Here is a 24,043-nt window from a genome sequence, read left to right on the forward strand (position 1 = left end):
GCTGTTGAAATATGACTGGAATGAAAGGCAACATCATGTGATCATGCTCATAAAGCTTATCAGCTCTCTGGTTGATAAGATTTTACAGTGACAGGATGTGTCGCATTTCTTTCTCTGCTTTGCTTCTGGTTTCCTGTCTGCTGATAACGAGCACATAATCTTTAACATCACTCGTAAAACTGTGTGACAGTGCATCCTGAGGTCACGAGTAATCTCTTTTAAAAGCTGCGCTCATAATATTTAACTGTAAAGATTTCATTTGCAGATGTGTTAGCCACATACAATCATACATGAAAAAACATGAAGATATTAGCTCTCATTGGGCCTCTTATTGTCTAGACGTCTCCAGAACAATCAGAAAATCCCTTTAATTTAATATTTTCTATTTGCCTCATGAAACATTTAGACCAGGAACGTTAAATTAATTTTACACATACCACTGAAACTCTTTCTGCTAGTGTAAAAACGTTTAACTGGACATCCAAAAGTTACCCTAATATCATTTTTTTAAATCTCAGTTTTCTGCATGATAACTGTGTAAAATTAGCGTCCAGACTGTCCCATATTTAAAAAATAGAAACTTTTGTTTGATTGATGAAAATGTTAGCCAAACTGTCGCAGACAGTAAAAAATGGTTTCTGTCATTTAATTATTAAACTGTCGCTCTAGTGCGCACACAGCCGTGTGTGTGTGTGTGTGGGGGGGGGATCTCTGTCGGCAGGAAAAGCTGTAAAACCTATTTTGAAAAAATACAGTTAAGCCATATTTTGCCCTCCTTCATATTTTTCTAAGAGGCCGAACTGAAGTTATTCCTGGCCCATTTTGGCCCCCGGGCCTCATGTTTAACCACCAAAATTGCGATACGTTGGAAACCCCCCAAAATAAACAGAAGTGAAATTACAACCCGAGCAGAAAATCTCATTTGAACGCGTCTCCTCTCGCCCCCTGTCGGCAGCACGTGGCATTGTCCCCGTGAATGGCTGAGCAGATTTTGGCTGGTGAGAAAATACTACGATCCTCGTGTTGTGGCGCAAGATCCAGAGCAGAGAATGATGATGATGATGATGATGATGATGATGATGATGATGACAGCACACGCCCGCTCTCCGCCCTCGCTGGTAGGAGCGGGTGCGTCCACACGCCCCTCCTCTCTAAATTGCCGCTGTTGCCTCGCTTTCCATCTCCCATCACAGGATCGCGGACAGGTGAGCACAACATCTCCTCTCTGCGGTGTGTTAGATACGCTGTTTCGAAGCTCTCTGCGTGGTTTGTTGAATGGTTGATGGACCCGTGGGTTTGCTGTGCTTCCGCGAATAACAGCTGATGGATCAATTATTGCGCGTTTTAATCTGGCGCACTCGCCGTGCAGTCGGCGCACAGTGGTTACGGTCTGTCTGGTCATCTGACTGCGCAGGCTTTCACATCTGCGCTCACGTTCCTCCACAGCTACGACCTGATCGATACGCGGATCGATTGGATCTCAGCAGCAGCAGCTTTTAAACCCAGACCGTGCAAACCGTTTACAGGGAATAACAGTAGTGAGCTTACAGCATACAGTGTGTGTGTGTGTGTGTGTGTGTGTGTGCAGACAGAGACTTGAACGCATGAAGGCTGCGCTGCGCAGATTTTGCTGAAAAGCAGGCACAGACACGTCTGCTGATAATATCGATGCGCTGCTCAGGTGTTTGGACCTGAACACGAGGTGTCTTTTCTGAAAGGCTGATAAGCTGATTGTCCCATTGAGTCAGGAACAAGCGGGTTTGCATCTGATTCATGTTTGTGACAGGCGGCAGCTGCTGCGCCTCTGTGGTTACATTTAACAGGAGATGTAACCTGTTAAAGCCTGAAACAGGAAATAATTCAAATTCATTTGAAGGTGTCGTATTTGCTGCTGTGCTTTTTCATTTATTGCTTAAAAATGTTTTGTGAATATTTTCTGGGGGAAACACTGCACTGCTGATAAACTAGATGTAAAGAGGTGAAATCACCGTCATTGATCATGTAATCGAAACATGTTGCCATGTGAGCTGATGCAGTAGCAGCGATGACACTGTGCAGTTGTTCTTTTCCATCATTTCTGTGCGTGAGCAAACAGTTTCCTCTTGTCCTCTTTGTCATTAATTTGAATCCACTTCCCGTTCTGGTAAACTGTGTTTGTGCGGCCAGACAGTACTCACCTCTTCCTCTTTCGTGCCCCACAGAATGGAGGCCCTGCTGAACGAGTGGCTGTGGCGGGAAGAGTTCTGGATCCCTCCTGGGAATCACTGGAAAGACATGGAGATGAAGGAAGGAGAGGGCCACTTCCCTCTACCCAGGCATCTCATCTACACCTTGCCACTAGCTCTGATCTTTATAGCCATCAGATATATCTTTGAGAGGTGAGGCCGAGCTCACGGCGAGCTCTGGTTTTTGGCTGTTGTCATTAAATAGGCTGAAATCAGCAGAGCAGTAAGTTATGTGGCGCACAGTTTTGTCCTTTTCAGTTTTACCTAATTAGTTGAAGGAAGCAGTGTGATGCTGTTTGTGGGGGAAAAGTAATTTTCTGCTTGACTTGTTTTGGTCATGGTGGCTGGCTGGAGGGTGTTTGCTGCTAAGCTGCTGAGGAACGCCTCCTTTTCCCTTTGTTCATGTGCTACATGCTGTGTGAGAGTCCCGTCTCCCCCCAGGCTCCTTCCAGCCTTGTGTTTAAGTGTGTCCGAGTGTTTTTGAGGGAAAACACTCGGACATGGCAACTACAGAAGTTTATAGCTGAGGTTTTACGATGCATGGCTACTAATGCTGATTCTCTGTAAGCTGCCTCTGCAAGGTGTAGTGCACACCAACCAGTCAGTGACTGCTGTCGGGGTGATCGCACAGAAAGTCCTACTAGTGCTTATTAAATGTGTCCTCCCGGTGCTTCAAGAGGTTCCCTAGAAAAGGTCAGAATATTTCTGCTGTCACAGCTGAAGGGATTTGAATGTTATCTTCAGATACCTGACACTTCTTAAAAGACTGCGTTTGGTTTTCGAATATTTCAGTTAGAAGAAAGTAGATCTTCACTCCTCTTTATACGCATTTCATAGCGTTCTACTTTAACGTAACATTTGAACACTTTGGATGAATTAAAGAGAAATAATAATAATTCGAGGCTACAGTTAATCTGTGAGTGCATCTGGTCTGATAATGCGTTTGTCTCAGCGTCTCAAACACTTTCTTGGTTTTACAGGATTGAATGTTTCAGAATGTTAGTGGCACAAAATCAGACAGACGAGAGCTTTCACAGTATTCTGCCCATCACATTTATGCTTGTGAGCAAAGCTGCTTTAAAAGAAACGTCACAGTAAACCTGTTTGTACAGTTAACCAGTTCCTCTGGTAACAGGACAAGAATTTATTCGGGGCTGGCAGAGACGCGGCCCACATGACCACAGCTTGAACGCCTTTCCATTATCATCATCGTCAGCTGCTGTATTGTCTGTGAGAGCTGAAGATTAGCATCCTCGTCTGTGCCTTCATCAGCGATGTTTTAGCAGATTGGTAACATTAGCTGTGAGAGTAGTCCGGGGTCGGAGGATGATGGCGTGTGCTGTGTGCGAGTCGTAGAGGTCGTAGAGGTGGGCACCGTCATTTGTGCTCGCGTAGACGTCGGCCAGCTGGAAGGTGTCTCCACGCAATCTTCTCAGGCCACAGCTGTGTGTGTGTGTGTGTGTTCCTGTAACCAGAGCACTGTGTGTCCCTCTGTGAAGCTGCCCTGACCTTCTCATTATCTCCGATCTCTCCCTGCGTGCACACTTCAGGATCATTATCTCTGAGATAGAATTACACACACGCACATTTATCTAAACATGTATTCATTGCTGATACCCTCATATTGTATTATTCTGTCGATCTTTCTGTCTCCTTCCGTCTGTAACACACACACACACACACACACACGCACACACGCACACACACACACACGCACACACGCACACACACACACACACACACACACGCACACACGCACACACACACGCACACACACACGCACACACACACACACACACACACACACACACACACACACACGCACACACACACACACACACGCACACACACACACACGCACACACACACACACACACACACGCACACACACACACACACACACACACAGATCAAGTGTCTCTTGATGCTGGATCGGATAATGGCTGTCTGGGCACAACCCGCCCACGGCAGCAGCTCCACAGGCTGTCAGGAGTAACGAGCTCCTCTGTTGCTCTTCTGTGTTTGGAGCACATCGAGCAGCTGTTGATGACATCACACATTAATCCTTCAAGTACTGCAAAACGAATTACTCCCGTTTGTTTTATTAACAGGGTTGCATTTGCTATTATGCACATATATGCATATAAATATAAAACAGCAGCAAAATGCATTTTTTCCCCTCCTCATCTCTTCTGGTCTCTGTCTTCTCAGGGTCATCGCCATCCCCCTCAGCAAAGTCTTAGGTGTGAAGGATCGGATTTGGATTCGAGCCGCTTCCATCCCAAAGCTGGAAGCGTTCTATAAACAGCACAGCCAGCAGCCATCGCAGGTTGGTGTTCACAGGACCCTCTAACTGTCCGTGGAGTGCACTACTGTAACTATGGTACACGTAACAGGGAGTCATTGCTTTAAATGTGACACTCATCTGTATAATACAGTAAATTTTCCACCAATATATGAATAAATGAATTGTTGAAGTCACTTATAAGCATGCAGCCCAATAGGTTAAAGATCAGTTTAATGCACCGATTTTTCTAGTGTGCTGAAAACATTCAATTCAATTCAATTCAATTTTATTTATATAGCGCCAAATCACAACATAAGTCGCCTCAAGGCGCTTCATAGATACAGAGAAAAACCCAACAATCACATGACCCCCTATGAGCAAGCACTTTGGCAACAGTGGGAAGGAAAAACGCCCTTTTAACAGGAAGAAACCTCCGGCAGAACCAGGCTCAGGGAGGGGCGGGGCCATCTGCTGTGATTGGTTGGGGTGAGAGAAGGAAGACAGGATAAAGACATGCTGTGTAAGAGAGACAGAGGTTAATAACAGATATGATTCAATGCAGAGAGGTCTGTTAATACATAGTGAGTGAGAAAGGTGACTGGAAAGGAAAAACTCAATGCATCATGGGAATCCCCCGGCAGCCTACGTCTATTGCAGCATAACTAAGGGAGGATTCAGGGTCACCTGGTCCAGCCCTAACTATATGCTTTAGCAAAAAGGAAAGTTTGAAGCCTAATCTTGAAAGTAGAGATAGTGTCTGTCTCCTGAATCCAAACTGGAAGCTGGTTCCACAGAAGAGGGGCCTGAAAACTGAAGGCTCTGCCTCCCATTCTACTTTTAAATACTCTAGGAACAACAAGTAGGCCTGCAGAGCGAGAGCGAAGTGCTCTAATAGGGTGATATGGTACTACAAGGTCATTAAGATAAGATGGGGCCTGATTATTTAAGACCTTGTATGTGAGGAGCAGGATTTTGAATTCTGGATTTAACAGGAAGCCAAAACAGGAGAAATCTGCTCTCTCTTTCTAGTCCCTGTCAGGACTCTTGCTGCAGCATTTTGGATCAGCTGAAGGCTTTTCAGGGAGTTTTTTGGACTTCCTGATAATAATGAATTACAGTCGTCCAGCCTGGAAGTAATAAATGCATGAACTAGTTTTTCAGCGTCACTCTGAGACAGGATATTTCTAACTTTAGAGATGTTGCACAAATGGAAGAAAGCAGTCTTACATATTTGTTTAATATGTGCGTTGAAGGACATGTCCTGGTCAAAAATGACTCCAAGGTTCCTCATAGCGTTACTGGAGGCCAAGGTAATGCCATCCAGAGTAAGAGTCTGGTTAGATACCATATTTCTAAGCTTTTCAGGGCCGAGTACAATAACCTCAGTTTTATCTGAATTAAGAAGCAGAAAGTTAGCGGCCATCCAGGTCTTTATGTCTTTAAGACATTCCTGCAGTTTAACTCATTGGTGTGTGTTATCTGGCTTCATGGACAGATAGAGCTGGGTGTCATCTGCATAGCAGTGTAAATGTATGCTATGTCTTCTAATGATGCTGCCTAAGGGAAGCATGTATAATGTAAACAGAATTGGTCCTAGAACTGAACCCTGTGGAACTCCATAATTAACCTCAGTGTGTGAAAACATGAAAACCTACAAAGCAATTCCCATTTTTTAGGATTATACTTATACTGAGCTCAAAAATGACATCTGTGCCCAGACCTCCGTCTTGGTTAAAGAACGACTACATAAACTGTATCTCATGATCATCTATATAAATATGTAAGCATCCTGCAAAGTCTATGCAAATTTAAATGGAAAATCTCACCTTGAGCCAGGCACTCTTAATGTTAATAAATAGGAACATCTGTTACTGTGTGACACAAACAGTTTATGCGTGCTGGGTGTGGCTCCATCCAGGAGAAAGAGTGAGATTGTGTGCCAGCTTCCTCTGGAACGAGGAACAGTTTGAAAACGGGCCGTCCCCACAGAGATGCAGCTCAGGCTGCGAGGCTCGAGCTTACAAAAAGCGTGTTCGCTGCACTGTGAGAGAAGCAGTTATCTTCCTTTTAAACATAATCCCGTCTGTCCCTTTGATGGTAAATGGACTGGTTCTTATATAGCGCTTTTCCACTCTTCTGAGCACTCAAAGCGCTTTACACAACTTGTGCATTCACCCATTCACACCAGCACAACTGACATTCACACACATTCATACTCCGATGAATGCATCGGAGAGCAATTTCGGGTTAGTATCTTGCCCAAGGATATTTGGCATGCAGACTAGGGGAAGCCGGGAATCGAACCACCAACCTTCCGATCAGTAGATGACCTGCTCTACCACCTGAGCTACAGCCACAGTTTATCCAGCCACCCTATTAATCTTTCCTATTATGTTGCTGATAATCAGAATAATTAGTTAAAATCTGAGGACAAACCAGCGCTATTAGTCTGTAACTGTTACTTTTCTCCGAATCATGGAAGTCCTCCACCCTCCTCTTGGTGTAATTTGGCATTGCAGCAGAGCAGCCGTGTTGCTGTGCAGACAGGCAGGGGTGTACACCTGTCAGGACGAGGCATGACTGAGCATATCGAGTGGAGACGCACCGCTCCACGAGCGCCTTTCTACATTGTTTTTACCCGTGTGTGTGTGTGTGTGTGCGCATGCTCTGGCTTATTTGCAAATCTATTTCCATGGGGCCGCGAGCAGCAGCAGCAGCAGCAGCAGCAGCAGCTAACGACTTTGCTGTTCCCCATGTAAATAACTTGGCCACAAACACGCTGTGAAACAAAGTAGATTTATTTCCTGAATACAACGACTGTATTTCTGTTGCACAACGCAATCGTGGGAAAATCATTTCACTGCTCGGTGTGGTGTCACAGTTTATCCTTTGATACAGTGCTGGAGCTGATGCTGGGGGTGCAGAGAGCCTGTGTAGCCAAATAAAAACATGCATGTGTCACACTGAACCCTGTAATTAGGTTTCACTCAGCAGAGGGACCTTCGGCGCTGTGATGTAGGATGTAGGGAGGGAAGGTCACGCTAACAGTGGTCGAGCACATTTATCTCTGTGGGTGCAGAGCTACACGTCGACAGGACGAGAGCTGTGATGAAGCTGTAACAATGCCTGCTATGAGAAAGCAGCTCGTATTTACATAGTGTGTGTGTGTGTGTGTGTGTGTGTGTGTGTGTGTGTGTGTGTGTGTGCGTGTGTGTGTGTGTGTGTGTGTGTGTGCGCGCTCAGAGTGAAGTGGTGGGCCTGGGGAAGCAGTGTGGACTCTCGCAGAGAAAGATCCAGACCTGGTTTAGACACAGAAGGAACCAGGACAGACCCAGCAGCACCAAAAAGTTCTGCGAGGCCTCGTGAGTTTTTCTTCTCATACACTCAGTCGTTGAGCAATTTCCTGTTGGACAGATGTCACACGTGTGCCTGGTCACATCTTTGTCTGATCTCATAGAACTATGTAGTTCATTTACACAGCATCCGCTAATAAGGGGTGTCAAACATAAGGCCCAGGGGCCAGAATGGGCCCAGCAAAGACACCGATCCGGCCCACTAGATGGCTTTGGAAAATGTGAACAGAATTTTTACATTTTCTTACAACATTTAAGTTTTATAGCTTTTCTGAATGATAAAGACATCCACAGTGGAGCTTCATGCTACACCAAAGTAATTACCACCATATAAACGACATTTTCAGTCTCTCTGTTGATTCATCTACAAAACTATCATCCAGGTCATGATAGTTTTGTTCATAAACGAAAACTTTCTTGTCACTCGTCTCGCCCATTTAAAATCAAAGTGGGCCACTGTGACATCCCAGCGCTAATCGATGATGCGTCTGTTCTTATCTGCAGCTGGCGCTTTTTCTTCTACCTCACGTCGTTCACAGCAGGGCTCGGCTCTTTAATTGATGTAAGTGTGTCGTCACTTTTTTCTTTAAAAGACTTTCACTGAATTTTGAGAATCTACATCTGCTTACTACGCTGTTGAAGTAAGATCGAGGCACAGAGATTTATCGTTTCCTCCATCCTCTAGACGCCGTGGTTCTGGGATCAGAGCGAGTGCTGGAGGGGTTATCCCAAACAGGTAGGACACAGATTTTGCCGTTGGGGTGTAAATGCTGGGGTTTGCAGCAAGTGTAACATGAGTCGTAGATTCTTTAATTCATGGTCATTTGATTCTTTGCTCTGTTGTTAAGTTAACATTTATAGTCATGAAGAATTAAGTGGCAGAGATGTCTGTGAGCTAAAACTGAAAATCTGCATCACTCAGGTCATAAGAACAATAGGATCTACTTAAAGCAAGGAAAGTGCAGAAAGAGCACGCTGATCGTTTTTAATGCAGACTCCATCCACAATGTTTCAACTGCGACTTCCTTGACTGCAAAGCTCTGAATGCTTTTGTGGTTTCCTTCCTGCCTGAGTTTTTAACTTGCCGTGTGGATGATGGCACACGTTCTTCCCTGGAAGCCACGGCTCTCTTTATCTGCATTTAACCGATAACAGCTCTGCTACTGCAGACTTGATTTTTTTCTCAGACGGGTAGAAAGGACGTATTTTAGGGTAAATACCTCAGTCAACTTCCTGTCATTGTGTCGCTGCAAACTTTCACTTTTGAGTCTTCTCCAAATGTTTTTCTTTAAGATTACACCATGACTTCCTGTGCATGAAGCACGTCCTCTGTGCTTGTAAATGAGAGCGAGGAGTTCTTACGTGGCCACTGAACCTTTGCTAGACTTTAGCCCTGAAGCTATTAGACAGGTGAAGCTGTAAATACTCAGCAGAGTTGAATATCTGCCTGCACTACCCCAAAAAGTCCAGACCTGCTTCAGCACACTTAAAGGAATCAGTTCAGAAAACTGTTTATTAAACTCTTTCAGTTCCTCAAAAGCATGTAGTTAGAGTTCACGTTGGAGTTCAGTGATTAACAGTCTAACACATCTGTCTGTGAATGCTGCTGCGTGCATCACCATTGTTGCTTTCTAAGTCTGGACAAATAAGCATGGTGTTGGAAAAGCTTCTGTTTAACCACTGAATGATCACACTGAGCTGCTCTCTCCCTCTCCTTCATCAGCCTGTGTCTGAGGCTCATTACTGGTATTACATGTTGGAGATGAGCTTCTATTTGTCGCTGCTTCTGAGCATCTCTGTGGATGTGAAGCGAAAAGTGAGTATTAACTGAAAACACATAAAGAACCTGATTATTATTCCACATTTAATCCCTGAAATGTAACGTTTTAGTCCAATGGTAAAAAAAGCAAATGCAGATTATGTTCTGGATTATCTGTAACTGTAATTATCTATAACTCTGTACTTTGAGTGTTACAGTATATTGAATATTCAGTTCAGTCTCTCCACAGAAACCTGAACTGTACTGAATACTATAATCATTTCAGTGCTTCTGTCCTTCAGGAGGCTTTGCTGCTGTCATATTTGTATTATTTAAATTAACGAATCAGTGCAGACAATCATGCTGGTTTCAAACGGCACCCGTGCAGCTGCTGTTTATGCTGCTGCATGTTTTTAAATGCGTGCATGCATGTGTGTTTGTGTTTTAGGATTTCAAGGAGCAGGTGGTTCATCATATTGCCACCATAATTCTCATCGGTTTCTCCTACATTGCCAACTATGTGAGGGTGGGCACTTTGGTGATGCTGGTCCACGACTCTGCCGACATTATTCTCGAGGTAAAACACCACACCTGCCTCCAGATACACTGTGAGTACAAACGCCACTACTTCATTCTTTGTTTTCTAACAAAAGGGAAGTAAGTGCAGCATATTTGGAAATGAAAGTGACTTTTATACGCTGCCTCGTTCACAAGCGTCTGCCACAGCAGGGAAGTCAATGTTCGTATGACCACCTTTATTTTGGAACACAGCCTGAACTCTGTGAGGCTTCACGAGGCACATCCCAAAGCTCTCTTCTTGGAGGCTGTACTTTGTTCCATTCCCTGTCAGGATGATACCACACTGGAAACTATGAACAGGCTCTGGGAGGCTGGTCCATGTTTTCCATCCAGGTTCGTTTTGACTGCAGTGGCAGTTTGTTTGTCAGTGCTGCCAATCGGATGCTTTCCAAATGGTGAATCAAAATTTGGATCAAATGTGGATTCATCACTTCACAGGACTTGTTGACACTGATTTTCTTTGGATTTCTTGTGTCATTTGGCATAGCCCACCCATTTCTCCCTGCTTCCCTGCCTTAAGAGTAACGTTTTGACAGCCACCCTTCCACTGAGACCATTTTTGAGGAGGCTTCAGTGAACAGTAGACGATTAGCTGAAGGGACAGATGTATCCCTCGGGTCCCGGAACAGGTCTTTGCTGGTTTTTCCCAAGTTTTCAAGGACAGGATTTCTTCTCGTCCTCTGTGTGTTCATTTCCCTTAAAAATATTCACAGAGACACTTCACATGATGCTGAAATATTCCTGTCAAACTCTGTTATGATTGGCCTTTTTCACAAGTTCAACAAAAGAAATGGGAGTCGGTCAGCAGGCTGCTAATAACCTGCAAGTGCCTCGAGGTTCAACTTGAGTTGGGTCTTTGCCAAGTTGTCTGCTGTGTGTAGACACAACACTTGAGTTGCATTTTTTTCAAGCTTGACCGATTCATCAGTGTGAACTAGGGCTGCCACGATTAGTCGACTAGTCACGATTACGTCGACTATCAAAATCGTCGACGACTGATTTAATAGTCGACGCGTCGTTTGAAGCTTTGTAAGATCCCAAAAGACGCAAGAATAAGAAGCAGGATTTAAGAGTGTAATAACGGACTGAAACAGAAGATGGCAGCACTGCATGTACAAGGATGCCAGCTGCCGTTAAACCCCGAAGAAGAAGAAGCAGCTGTGTCCCAGAATTCATAGCGCAGCCCAGCTCAGTTTCCAACAATGGCGGCAGCTGGTTAGTTTTAATATTACTCTTATTATTCTTTCTGGGTCACAAAATAAACGTTTAACATATTTTCAGGCGAGAATGTAGCTGTGTAAACCTCAAATATCTGCTCAGTTTATCAGGACACCGCATATTTTCAAAAGCGCTCCGACGTTTTCGGAGACGTCTGTTACCCACTAGCTCGATAGCTAGCCGGGGGCTAGGCTAACTAGAGCCGTGAGAACACCGGACTCCCGGCTAATCGTTTTCAAACCCACCGCCGTCTTTCGCTACTCAGGTTAAACATGATATATGAGTCACTTAGATAACTTCAAAATGTTATTGTTTGGCTTTTTTTAGTATTTTATTTGTTCCTGAGTAAATCGGTTTGGCTGAGATTAAAGTTATAGTCTTTACACAGCTGAATAAACGTCAAGCAGACAGCTGATCATCAGAAGTGTGAGATGCTCCAGAATTTACTCCGGTGTCCTGTTATATTTTAGATAGCAAGGAGTTTATTAAACTTCACCGAAACAATCTGCAAATTTCATTAAAATTTAATAAACTATCATCTTGTCTTTATTTTTAGTTAGCACCGTAAACACTTAAAGCTGTAAGCTAATGATAGTTAGATAAGAGCAGATGCTGCTGGTGCAATAAGCTGTACGCTGTATGTCCAATGGATGCATGATCTGAATAGTCGACTATCAGAATAATCGTTTGTGGCAGCCCTAGTGTTAAGTGACTCAGGTCCAAGGACTGGACTGAAAATGGGTGAGAAAGTTTAAAACCGCTGCTCAAGGCTACTTTTAAAAATTCCAGGAGCGCCTGGCACCTCGGAAGCAAAATATAAAACACTGAGTGGTGGTTCGAGACTTTTGCACGGCGCAGTGTGGAGGAGACTGCATCGTTATGCTCGCACACAAACGTTTAAAATGGCAGATTATTGCACAAACGAGGAACTTGTGTATTTTTGTGAATTTCCTTCTTCTTTCATACGAGCACACACGTCCTGTGAGCCGCGCACAGCGAGAGGTTTCGTTCTGTTGTTGCTTGTCCTGGCTGTAAAGGTTTGACCACCTCGGTGACAGTTGTTCCTTTGTCCGTGGGTGTTGTGAGGCTGTTTCAATGATAAGAAGTGACGATGATGATTGTTTCCGCGTTACATGAGATGAGGAAATATGCAGTCGTGTCAACTCGGGCGTGACAGGGTGTCGCCTGGACGCTGATAAAAATCATAAAGGGAAAACGATGCTGGCTTCATATCCAATAGATGATTAGTTACTGAGTGCAGGTGAGTTCATCAGTGAGTCTGAGGTTTGATTTCGAGCCAGCCACACCCACTTGTTTTCTCTCTCGCTGCGCTAAAACCACCTGGAACAAAGAGATAACGTTCGAGTCAGTAAACTCAGGTGACGTCTTTACACTTGAACCTGTTCAGATCTGAGACCCCTGCAGGACAAACACACTGAAGTGCTCGATGTTTAAAAATGACTTTTTATATTTAAAAGTGAAAATGGGGGTGGAGCTGACCCTGGCGTACGTCCGAGATTAGAACATCAGTAATTGTATGACCACAAATCAAACCTGATGACATAACCTGAAAACACCTGAGCAGGTCGTTACTGTCAGGGGCCGATGAACAGGAAGCTGTGGGGAGGTGGGCTCACACCCACAGCACTTAACCTAAACGTCTTCACTGTCTTTTCTAAGTCACAGGAACTTTTACCTTCCTTTTTCTGACAGGTGGGTAAGATGCTACACTACGCCTTGTGGGCGAAGACATGCGACGTCCTGTTTGTCCTCTTTGCTCTGGTGTTCCTCGTCACGAGGCTGTATGTCTTTCCAAGCAGGTAAGAAACTGTTAAATCAGACGTAGTTTCATGTGTTGGTGTGCAAATGTCCAACTAGGTTTGATGTACAGTTTGTCTTAGAGCACAGATAAAGTTTCCCGTTATCGGTACGACACACGATGCTCTGAAGCCCGAGAGTTTGTAGGAACAGCTGATCTCACTGTTTCTGTGTTTGCCCTCCAGGATCATCCACAGCACCCTGATCGTTTCAATGCAGTTCTACGAGCCTTTCTTTGGTTATTATTTCTTCAACGCTCTTCTGTTCGTGCTACAATTGCTGCACATCTACTGGGCCTATCTCATCCTGCGCATGGTCTACAGGTTTGCCTTTGTGGGCAAGGTGAGACGAGAGGCTGTTTAAGCAGCAGCGGAAACGAGGAATCGGATGGTTAACTTTTATTCTTCTCCACAGATCGAGGGTGACGTGCGCAGCGACGAGGAAAGTCCGGTAGATGACAATGAAGAAGAAGAGGAAGACGGGGGTGAGTGCAGCTGGGAGCAGAGGAAGGATGCGATTAACTCCAGACTGGCATCGCTGGCTAACAACTGCGTCCTGAACAACCTGACCAACCAGACAAATAGAAACAGCAGACTACCCAAAACCAGATAGTGGCTTCACATCGAGTCCACGGCTTCGCTTCCACTTCCATGTCTCCAACATGGTCCGTTGATGATTTCAGGTCAGGGTAGGTTTGCCTCTGAGCAAAGAAGCACAGATGATTGTTGATCCACCGAATGTGACACCACTCATAACACTAATATCAAAACAATAAGAACACGTATGATGAGAGCGCGTGATCACTGCGATGCCGTTTCTGGTCCCTGTAGTATAAGAACTTGAAAATATTCAGGACAGCGTTTTAGTTCATCTTTGCTTTTTTTTGAGTGAGAGCTTAAAAAAAATATTGTTTGTATTAAAACATATTAATTCTTGTGTATAATATGGTGTAATCTATTTTAAATGGAACAAACTACTCTGACTGATTTATGTCCACATGGCTGCTCATGCACACAGTTCTGATTGTAGTAAATCTGTTGATAAATCACTTTATTGGCTGTTTTTATTCATTATTCACTGTAATCTGTATTTGAATCCCTCGTATGATTGAAGAAGTTGTATTTTTCTGCGACAGATTTAGACTTTTTAGGAGAACTATGGCGCCCCCTGGTGCACAAAGAAGACGCTGCCCTTTCTGATGCCTTTACAAAAAGTATTTCTTCTACAAACACGGACGTGAACCGTGTGCGTGTCTGTGCATCGTGTCTTTTTCTCACAGGCAGCATGATTTCCTACTCGGGTCTTTTGTTTTGTGCCTTGGCTGCTGTGTTTTGAACACTAAGATATGAAGTCTATGTGCTACTAGGGTTCCCCTTTTTGGAACAACACACAGAAAAGGCCTTATTGTAACGTGTGTTACGTGTTTTTGTGTTGTCATTTCTACCTGATTCACACAGATGGGCATTATTGAGCTATTTTAGACAGTGGCGTTAAATGCATCGATGCAATGCTCCTGGGTAAAAATGAATGTAGAGATATTAGGAGCTGTATATTTTAATATTTACCAAATTGTGTTCTGATGCTTGCTAGTGTGATTTTACATGTGTCTTCCCGCCGTGCTGCTGCAGGTGAACATGCTAATCCAGTCATCATTTATGTAACGATGGCTGTGATAGGGCTAGAAACAGGGCGTGTCTGTGCAGGGGTGTGATGTCACTGACGCCCACCGCACAGCAGGGGGTTTAAAGTGAAATGCTGGAGCGCTAAACGGCCGACGCAGTGAATGAGACTCACCTGGATGTTGTTTTTAAGAAGATATAAAAGCAGGAGACACTTTATGTCCTCATGAAACCTGCATTTGACTTTTATTATGAGTGTTGATTTGTGACAACTCGAACAGTTTAAATAAATGACTTCTGAATAAAACCTGTACAAATTCAGTCAAGCTTTTATTAAACACTTTTACATTTTGTTCATACTAATGAAGACCCCCCCACACACACACACACACACACACACACACACAGACAGGTAACCATACACAGTACTGTGCAAACTTTGTTTTGCTATCGAGGTGACTGACACCCTCTTGGTATGTTTGTAAAGTGCTCTTGAGCAGTATTGCTCCAGGCTTCATGAAGGTTGGAGGTTGGCTGCTTTTTCATTCATTTTTATGTTGCGCAGCGAGTCCTTAAACATCTGTGGAGGATTAAAGAGGTGGCAGGCCTGTCTACAGCAGATGAACAGTCTCTGAACGTCCTGTCCTAAAGAGTTACATGAAAAAAACACACAAGCAAAGCCGTGACACAGGACCTGAGAGATGCATCTGGCCCTTCAGCTGATCCATCTGCTGTTCGCTGAAGCCTCCTCAGAAATGTTCTCAGTGGCTGTCCACAAGCCATTCTTAATGAAAGGAAACAGGGAGAGGTTTGCCAAATTGGACTTAAAATTAGTGGCAACGAGTCTTGTGGAGTGAATCTACATTTGAAATTTTTGGTTCAAATCGTGGCCAGTGTGTACAGGAGAGGTCAGGAGAGAGGTACAGCAGTGTGTCCATCTGTGAAACACAGTGGAGGCTCTGTCATGGTTTGAGTCTCAGCCAGTGCAGTTGGGGATCTGCAGGAACTCCACCGTGTGACAGACAGCATCCTCCTCTGTCACACCGAGCGTCTGCATGTCCTACCTCACTACATGCATGAATCTTTTCTGAGGTCTTCCTCTCTGCCTCCTGCTTGGCAGCTCCATATTCAACATCCTTGTCCAATATATCTACCATCCCTTCTGTCATAGCTGGACTGGCCAGTGGCCCACTGGGCATTTGCCCGGTGGGCCGCTGGCGACTTTTTGTTTTTATGGGCCGATGGATTTTTTTTTTTTTTTTTTTTTTTTTTTTTAAGGAAGGGTATATGTACTGAAAGGTGTTGGATTGGCCAATTGGTCATGATCGACTCTGGGCTGGACCAATTACAGCCGAGGAGGCCGGATGCACCCTCCCCCTTGTTTAGCAATCACGTGATTTTCGCGCATTGCATGCCGGGAACTAGTGGCAAAACAATCAAGTATCGCATCAAATGCAAGCGTTTGCAGCACCGCAAAACGTTCATTCTCCGGTTCCAATACCTTCTTGTTTTTTCTTTGCCGCACAAAAAAGGTATGTACAAAACAAAAAGAAAAGATACGAGGAAAAAATCAAAGGAGTGAACGGGTCAGACCCTTACGAGCACACAGAGTGGACAGAGTGCCCAACTTTCACCACGCTCAGATTTATAATTATAGGTTCTTGGAGTGAGTGCACACACTCGTGAAGTTTAGTAACTTCAGGTCACTGCAACAAGCCCAGGTACAGTTTACCGACGGATGGGTGCAGGACCTTGAAATGCACCGTGTAGAACGAAAGACCATCGTACGTATCATAAGTTTACCAGTCTCACAAATCGTCGTCATAAATACACATTCCTTAACCGTTTATTAATAGGACCTTTGAGCTCAACGGTAATTAAATTCTCTGACTGTGGTTCCAGTCAGAGAATTTAAGACTTTCCCTAATAACAAACCGTGGCTCTCTAAAGATATTAAGGATCTGATTCTTAAAAGGAAAATTGCTTTTAACGAGGGAGACGTTCCCACTGTGAGAATATTGAGGAAGGAGGTGAGGGCTGCAATAAAGATTGCCAAGATGAGGTATAGAAATAAGATTGAGGCAGAACTCAGCAGTAACAACCTCAAAAGAGCTTGGCTTGGTATGAAAACAATGGCAGGGCTACAGACGAAAGGTAAAAGCAGCATTACCTTAGAGGGGTTTACCTCTGACAAACATCTGGCAGACAGTCTTAACAGTTTTTACCTTCGTTTTGAGAACTATGATTGTTCTAGGCAGACCAGCACACTGAGGGAAAGGACTATCACTCCCCCATCTATTTGTATTGATGAGACAGGGGTAGCTAATCTTTTTAGACATACCAAAAGCAAGAGTCCTGGACCTGACAACATCTGTGGACAGGTACTGAGAACTTGTGCTGATCAGCTGAGTGGGATTTTTCACTATATCTTCTCACTTTCTTTAGAGCTACAGACGGTACCTAAAATTTGGAAACATGCGATCATTGTTCCTGTTGCTAAGGGCAGTTCTCCTAAGGCACTGAATGATGTTAGGCCTGTGGCTCTGACTTCTTTAGTGATGAAGACATTTGAGAAGATAATTAAGAAGGAGATTTTAATGCATGTTGAACACCATCTTGACCCCGTCCAGTTTGCCTATAGAGCAGGGAGAGGTGTGGAGGATGCTGCTGTCACACTCCTGCATCTCTTGTATAAGCATCTTGAGGCCCCCCACACCCACGCAAGATTATTATTTGCTGACTTTTCATCTGCATTTAATACAATTCAACCCTCTTACTTGCTGACAGGCTTTACAATCATTTCAAGCTTGACACTAGTCTGGTCGGCTGGGTGACAGACTTTCTGACTAATAGGTCACAATGTGTGAGGGTGAATCATGTCTTTTCTGATGTGCTCTCCTCCTCTACTGGATCACCCCAGGGTTGCTGCCTCTCTCCCTTCTGTTCATTCTGTTCATGTTCATCACCCTAACCCTAACCCCAGCATCTTGTAGCTTCTTGCTTTTATCCTTCTGTCTAAAATCACTCCTGACACTCGTCTCCACCCACTCCACCCTGACTGCACTCTCTTCTGGACTCTCCCTTTTCTTGGATGGTTGATATTTAAACGGATCTACCTTCACCATCACTGCTCTTTGCATGTCTCCCTCTTGTTCACACATATGTATTCTGCTTCTTCTGACTTTCAAACCTCCGCCTGCCTCCTGCTCTCCACAGAGCCTGGAACTCATCGTTATTGATCTCTGGGATCATCTTAACAGAGAATAGAATAAAAGAAGAGCTTTGCATGTCCTCCAAGAAGCCTGGAGAACTACTCCTGAAGACTACTTAAAGCTTGCCTGATAGTTCAGCCTGTGCTGAAAAATTAAAGGTGGTCAGACCAAATATTGACTTTCCCTTCAGGTTTGCATGAGTTGCTGCACCCATTTCCCATTTTCCTGACCAAATATAAAGAAAGAGGGATGGCTCGAGAGATTTGCACAATTCCACATTCATTCAACCATCATAGAGCATCATGGGATCATTCTTACGGTGACACACCCTCTGAGGGGCACGGGACAGGGTATAGCATCATCTACCTCAATGCAGGTGTCTATGTAAGGGTCCAGCAGCACCATGTTCGGGAATGCTTTGTTACTCTTTCTCTCGCTGAGCAGGTATATCTGCCCAGTGACTGAGGAGCAGCCACAGAAGAACTTTTTGTTCAGACATTCCTCCTCCAGCTCCGTCCACTCATCTGTCTCCATGTCAAAACGAAGGGCTTGGCCTCCGAACAGGTAGAGGGCACTGTTGAGCTCCGTGGCAACCAGGTCGTATCTAAAGAAAAACATATTAATCTTTCTGTTTAATTGTCAGCTGATCATCCTGTATCATTTAATTTGAAAGCTCAAACTTCATAAGAATGTAAATCTGGCAGTGTCAGAAAGATACTCACCGTGGAAATGGAGAATAGGAGACCACATCCCACTGATCCTCCTTCGCCACATACCTCTGAATTCCACCATAAACCTCGCCATTTTCATCCAGCCCACACGCCACGTAGATACACGACCCCAGAGCAGCAGTGGCTGCCCTCTCTACGGCCCTGACCATGGGACTCACTGCCTCCCAACCCTCCTCTGACCCAAGGACCAGCCTTTCTACATCATCCACAAGACCTTCGTCCATACTTCCCCCCAGGACATACAGTACTGACTCGAGCCCTATGGAGCAGTGGCTGTGTCTGGACTTCTGCAGGGCTGGCCCGTCCACCCAGCGCTGGTTCCCACATTCGTAGATCCGGACCCAATCCACACTGAACCACAGAACATCCCGGAAGTAGCCACCTGTCACGACCACACTGTCTCCTAAATAAAAAGGAAATTTTAAAAAATCAGTGAAAATTTAATGTTCAATATTCATGTAAGATCATAAAAACGAGCACATGAAAAATAAGCACACATCTAACTTTTGCCAGTTTCATTATGCATCCATTACCCACTGCAGCCACGGAGTACTGTGTGAGGTTCTTCCTCTGCAGGGGCGCGCAGCTCTGCCATCTACCACTCATCGGGTGATACTGGAACAGCGCCTGTTCTTCCTGATCATGAGGCCCGCCCAGCACGAACAGGGTCTCTCTGGCCCTGGTCCTCATCATTGACCTGCCCACTGACCAAGATGCTGGGAAATGTTCATTGAGCTTTATGATGAGCCTGGCTCTGGGATCAGAGCTTTTCATTCTGGTCAAGAGTTCAGTGATGAAAGGCAACGACAGAGACTCGGGCCTCACCAGCTCAATGAGCTCCAGGAAATATTCTTCTCGTTTAGGGTCAAATGACACCCAGCGCAGTATTGCCTCCAGAGCCAGATCGTCTTTATGGATGGTTAGGTCATCGCTGGCAAGTAGATCTGCTACTGACTCTTTTGAGAGTGACAGAAAATCCTCTTCAGCTGAAATAGCGGAGAAGTGAGTGAGCACCACCTGTCGTGCTGCGGCATAAAGCTGAGTGCAACCCAGCTGCCAGGCGTAGGCCATCATCCCCAAACAGTTGCTGAGGTGCAGCTCACGCTCCAGGAACTTACAGCACAGCAGCCTGGCTCGCTCCAGCTGCAAAAAGTCGGACGTCTCGAGGATGCCCGTAACATTTTCTCTGTCCAGAGACAGGCTGCATGTTGTGGTATATTCCATCAAGGTCCTGAAATGCTGCAGACTCACACCTTTAATCTCTACCTGCCTTTTGCTGCTCTCCAACCCACGGCCAAAGAACAGAGCCCTGAAGTAAGGGCTCTGCAGGGCCAGATGTTGACGGTTGACATAAAAAATCTCTCCTTCTACTTGTAGGCTAGCATCAGGTGTTATATCAGCCTCAGAGTCCTTCACCTGTGAAGCAGACTCATCCTCTTCTTCTGATACAAGCGTCAATTCAAAGCTCTGCAGTTTCAGCTCATGGTCACCTCTGTCAGCCATGTCACAACAAACAGCCACCCCTCCTCCTGTGTTCTGCTCGGATCCTCGTCCTCTGCTTTCCAACACACCAGCTGGTGCTATTAATAGACTTCCCCCCCTCGACTGACAGCAAAGGAAAAGGGGGTCAGTTCCAAAAGCAGATGCTGATGATAAAACTGTGAGTTATAATATAAAATATTATAATATAAAAACTAACTCACCCTATCATACCAGCCCCATTAAATTAAATCATGAAGAGTCATTTTAAAAAGCAGTGACGTCATGTAAAGGCGCTCGGTGTTTTGATTGGTGGAACATTCTTGTGGTCGAAATTTCACTTCCGTGTCACGCAGCTAACATGGCGGTGAGTTCGTACATTCAAATACTTTTCTGCCTTTGCACCTTTAACGTTGTCGGATATGCTGTTAGCCCGTGAGTGTGTGTTTCAGCCGTAACCCGGGTTTAAATCAGCACGTTCAAAGTAATATAAGGTGTTTTTGTTGTATCATGTTAGCTAACACGGCTAGCCTAGCTAGCTGGGCTCATGCTCAGCTGGTGTTTGTGTGCGCGGCTAGCACACATGCGACTCACAAACGGCGTGTTTTGTTTTCTCTGCGCAGGATAAAGACAAAAAGAAAAAGGAGAGCATCTTCGACTTGTCCAAATACATCGATAAGCCGATTCGTGTAAAGTTTCAAGGAGGACGAGAAGGTAGGTGGATCAGTTATGATAACAAGCTAACAGTTAAGCAGCGCTGCGGGATTTGCTGTCCTTATGTCCAGCTAATGGAGACTTTACACCGTGTATTTGTTTCCTCCTCAGCCAGCGGTGTCCTTAAAGGATTTGACCCTCTGCTGAACCTGGTGCTGGACGGCACTATTGAGTATATGCGCGGTAAGTGTGCGCTTTAAAGTCAAGACCATGCGAGGGAAAAATGATTTACAGGAACAAAGAATGACACAAGACTGCGCCAGCACTGAAGTGTTTTGCGTTTCCTTTAACCTGAACCCAAATGAGTCATTTGCAACACTGAGGCAGTGCCCAGACTAACCTGAGTGTTTCTGTGATCACATCTACTGAAGGAGGACCCAGTAAAATAAAATAAGGCTACTGGTGATGGTGAAAGTATTCCGATGGTCCCACAACTGGGAAATGTTATTTAGTATACTGAGTCGAGCTGTGTGTTTCACCAAGCGTTGATCCTTAGCTCAGGGCTGACCACCAGCCTCAGTGTGAGCTATGACAGCTGTAGCCTTCACTCACACTGAGGAGTTTTCATGCTAAAGTCATGTCAGCGTGTGGGTGTAAGTGTGAGCCCAGCTGAGTTAAATTAAAGTTTTGTTGTTTTTTTTAACTTAAACTGAGCCTCATGTTATTGACTGTTTGAAATAGCTACTCAGCTCCTCTCCAGCAGGTGGGTGGAGCTCCTGCACCTGAGATATTAAGGCTAAACCTTCTCAGCGACACCACAGTGAAGTTAGGGTTGAAAAAACTGAAACTGAGTAGCTCATAGGAGTTACTTGAACACTGGTGGGGCTTACTGTTAAAGCCGTGTCTGTATTTAAACTGATCGTGCAGCATCGACTGCTGTCGTAGATAATGTGACGCTTACTTGTGTGCTCCTGCAACTCCTGTGTTTAGATCCAGATGACCAGCTGAAGCTGACAGAAGACACCCGGCAGCTGGGGCTGGTGGTCTGCAGAGGAACCTCCGTAGTGCTGATCTGTCCTCAGGATGGCATGGAAGCCATACCAAACCCATTCATACAGCAGCAGGACGGCTAACACACAAGCTCTCCCCTGCTAACTTACACGTACTTGTACACACTTGAATATTTCGTTGTTTCTTTTCCTTAGTTTTTATTTCGTTTTAACAATAACGGTGATCATTAATGGAGCCAAGACGATTTAGTTAAGCAGCAAAAAGACGTTTGAATGCACTTCCCTTTTATTTCAGTCTGATGTGCAAATTTGTAAAGATTTGTGTTGTAAAGAGCCCATAAATGTGGGATGTGTAAACAGTACCATTTTCTTTTTATCCAGAATAAGTGAACTTTTTACTATTCTTTGTTGTTTTGATAAGAAAATAAAGTGAAAATGTAATTATGCCGACTTTTGGAAGTTTTGCTCTACTCTGCTGGCTGCACATCTTTGCCTTCAGAATTACATGAAGGTTGTGAAAACGACCACTTTGAATGTGAGTTAGATTCCTGAAAGTCGCTGTAGTTTAACAGCAGCATGACTCAGCTCAGATGTGGTTCCATTTTTATCTCGTACACGGAGTGTCACGGGTTCTCTGCCATTTCACACCTCGCACTTTCAGTTTTTAATCACTCGGTAAAACCAAGCAAAGACTCAGAGACACAGGCATGACTGCATCAGCAGTCTCGTGTTTATCCTGCCTAAAAACTCCTTTATTGAATTGAGTTCCCGCTTTATTTTTCTCTTTTCATCCAGACTTCTGTGGCTCGCTCCATACTTTTGGAGCCACTGCTCTACAGCTGAGCGTCACTGCTCGCTGTCCAGCTTAGCCAGCAAAAAAATACGTCAAATGCTTAACAATCCAACGCCAATTCCAAAAGAGTTGGCGCGTTCTTTAAAATGTGCACAAAAACAATGCAATGATTTGCAAATTTCATAAATCTGTAATCTGTTTGTGTGTAGTTGTACGAAGCAGCTGTTGCCAGTTGAGGCCCAACATGATCGGCTGTGGAAGAAGCATCTTAGAGACAGTTTCGCAGAAATTGTGAAATATGCAAATCGTGATGAAAGTTTTAGAACTTAAAGACTCAATATGTCTACAGTGCAAGACATCAAAAGAGGCCAAAAATCAAAAACTTTAATAAAAACAGACATGTACCTGTTGTGGAAATCACTGCACAGAGTTCACTGTGTCATCCACAAATGCACATTAAAGACAAGAAGAAATCTGAAGAGAAGCCACGTGATCCAGAAACGTCCCGGCCTTCTCTGGCGGAAAACTGTGATGGAATTTAAATTCTTATTTGAAAACTTGGCCTAAAGACGAGAGGGTCCATCAGGCTTGTTGTCGGCACCAAGCTCAAAAGCCTCCATCCCTGCTGTCACGGGGGGGGGGGGGGGGGGGTCAGTGTCTGTGGACGTGGACTATATGCTGAAAGGTATTTACAGGTTTTAGACCAACACATGCTCCCACCCAGTGGTGTCTTTTTTCAGGCAAGGCTTTGCATATTTCAGCAATACGATGCTGAAACACATGAATCTGTTACAGCAGCATGGCATCATAGTACACAGTGTGCTGATCGATGTGCAGTCCAGTTTCACCAGCTGCAAACATCTGGAGCACCATGAAATCACAAAAATACAACAAGGCCAGAGCTGATTTCTGTTTCAGCCCCCTGACTTCACAGCGAGTGATCGTTGTACTTAAACACCAGCTGGTTATGTTCAGTGATCCGTGTGAGCGGCCAGTTAACAGTGTGATGATGTCGGTCATTAACTTAAAGTTTTGAAAGGAATACTGGGAGTGTGTGTTGAGTGTGAGAAGATAAACTTCAAGCCTGTAAACACACCAACAAAGAGGCTGTTGCACCTTTGTGCTTTAGCAGGGCGGGGGAATAATCCCAGTTTGCACCTCGAGCTTTACAGCAGAACGTGTCCATTGTTTGTTAAAAGTTGACCCATGTGCTTTGAAATGAGGGACAACTGTTCCTGTTCAAATAATTACAGAGTAGTTAAATTGTGTTTTCAGTTATGGAAACTGAATAAAGCCTTAAATACAC

General features: G+C 44.6%; 3 protein-coding genes across 3 annotated transcripts; 2 read left to right on the forward strand and 1 right to left on the reverse strand.

Moving 5' to 3' along the window:
• The first annotated feature begins 1,070 nt into the window (after positions 1-1,070).
• Positions 1,071-15,179, forward strand: cers4b (ceramide synthase 4b). The gene is made up of 11 exons (XM_082523040.1): positions 1,071-1,205; positions 2,202-2,378; positions 4,437-4,554; positions 7,756-7,874; positions 8,370-8,427; positions 8,551-8,601; positions 9,589-9,681; positions 10,073-10,201; positions 13,135-13,241; positions 13,425-13,581; positions 13,654-15,179. The coding sequence occupies exons 2-11, from the start codon at positions 2,203-2,205 to the stop codon at positions 13,849-13,851; spliced, it is 1,206 nt and encodes a 401-aa protein (XP_082379166.1). The 5' UTR covers positions 1,071-1,205; position 2,202; the 3' UTR covers positions 13,852-15,179.
• A 2,700-nt stretch (positions 15,180-17,879) lies between these two features.
• Positions 17,880-20,522, reverse strand: LOC309701129 (kelch-like protein 23). Its single transcript, XM_082525128.1, has 4 exons — positions 20,505-20,522; positions 19,335-20,406; positions 18,793-19,204; positions 17,880-18,674 (listed from the first exon to the last, which is right to left on the reverse strand). The coding sequence occupies exons 2-4, from the start codon at positions 20,302-20,304 to the stop codon at positions 18,371-18,373; spliced, it is 1,686 nt and encodes a 561-aa protein (XP_082381254.1). The 5' UTR covers positions 20,305-20,406; positions 20,505-20,522; the 3' UTR covers positions 17,880-18,370.
• Positions 20,523-20,560: 38 nt separating this feature from the next.
• On the forward strand, positions 20,561-22,388 carry lsm7 (LSM7 homolog, U6 small nuclear RNA and mRNA degradation associated). The gene is made up of 4 exons (XM_082525129.1): positions 20,561-20,647; positions 20,904-20,994; positions 21,106-21,177; positions 21,925-22,388. The coding sequence occupies exons 1-4, from the start codon at positions 20,642-20,644 to the stop codon at positions 22,065-22,067; spliced, it is 312 nt and encodes a 103-aa protein (XP_082381255.1). The 5' UTR covers positions 20,561-20,641; the 3' UTR covers positions 22,068-22,388.
• Positions 22,389-24,043: the final 1,655 nt, after the last annotated feature.

Source organism: Aulonocara stuartgranti (genome assembly GCF_965226115.1).
Source record: "Aulonocara stuartgranti genome assembly, chromosome: 23".
NCBI classification, from domain to species: domain Eukaryota; kingdom Metazoa; phylum Chordata; class Actinopteri; order Cichliformes; family Cichlidae; genus Aulonocara; species Aulonocara stuartgranti.

Bases quoted from the DNA above. Each gene is read 5' to 3' on its own strand.
- LOC309701129 (XM_082525128.1), bottom strand. From the start codon at position 20,304: ATGGCTGACAGAGGTGACCATGAGCTGAAACTGCAGAGCTTTGAATTG. The intron at 19,205-19,334 runs GTAATGGATGCA...CTTTTTATTTAG, and splicing joins GTACTCCGTGGCTGCAGTGG to GAGACAGTGTGGTCGTGACA. The intron at 18,675-18,792 runs GTGAGTATCTTT...GTTTTTCTTTAG, and splicing joins TCCTATTCTCCATTTCCACG to ATACGACCTGGTTGCCACGG.
- cers4b (XM_082523040.1), top strand. From the start codon at position 2,203: ATGGAGGCCCTGCTGAACGAGTGGCTGTGGCGGGAAGAGTTCTGGATC. The intron at 2,379-4,436 runs GTGAGGCCGAGC...CTGTCTTCTCAG, and splicing joins ATCAGATATATCTTTGAGAG to GGTCATCGCCATCCCCCTCA. The intron at 13,582-13,653 runs GTGAGACGAGAG...TCTTCTCCACAG, and splicing joins GGTTTGCCTTTGTGGGCAAG to ATCGAGGGTGACGTGCGCAG.
- lsm7 (XM_082525129.1), top strand. The intron at 20,995-21,105 runs GTAGGTGGATCA...TTTCCTCCTCAG, and splicing joins GTTTCAAGGAGGACGAGAAG to CCAGCGGTGTCCTTAAAGGA. The intron at 21,178-21,924 runs GTAAGTGTGCGC...TCCTGTGTTTAG, and splicing joins CACTATTGAGTATATGCGCG to ATCCAGATGACCAGCTGAAG.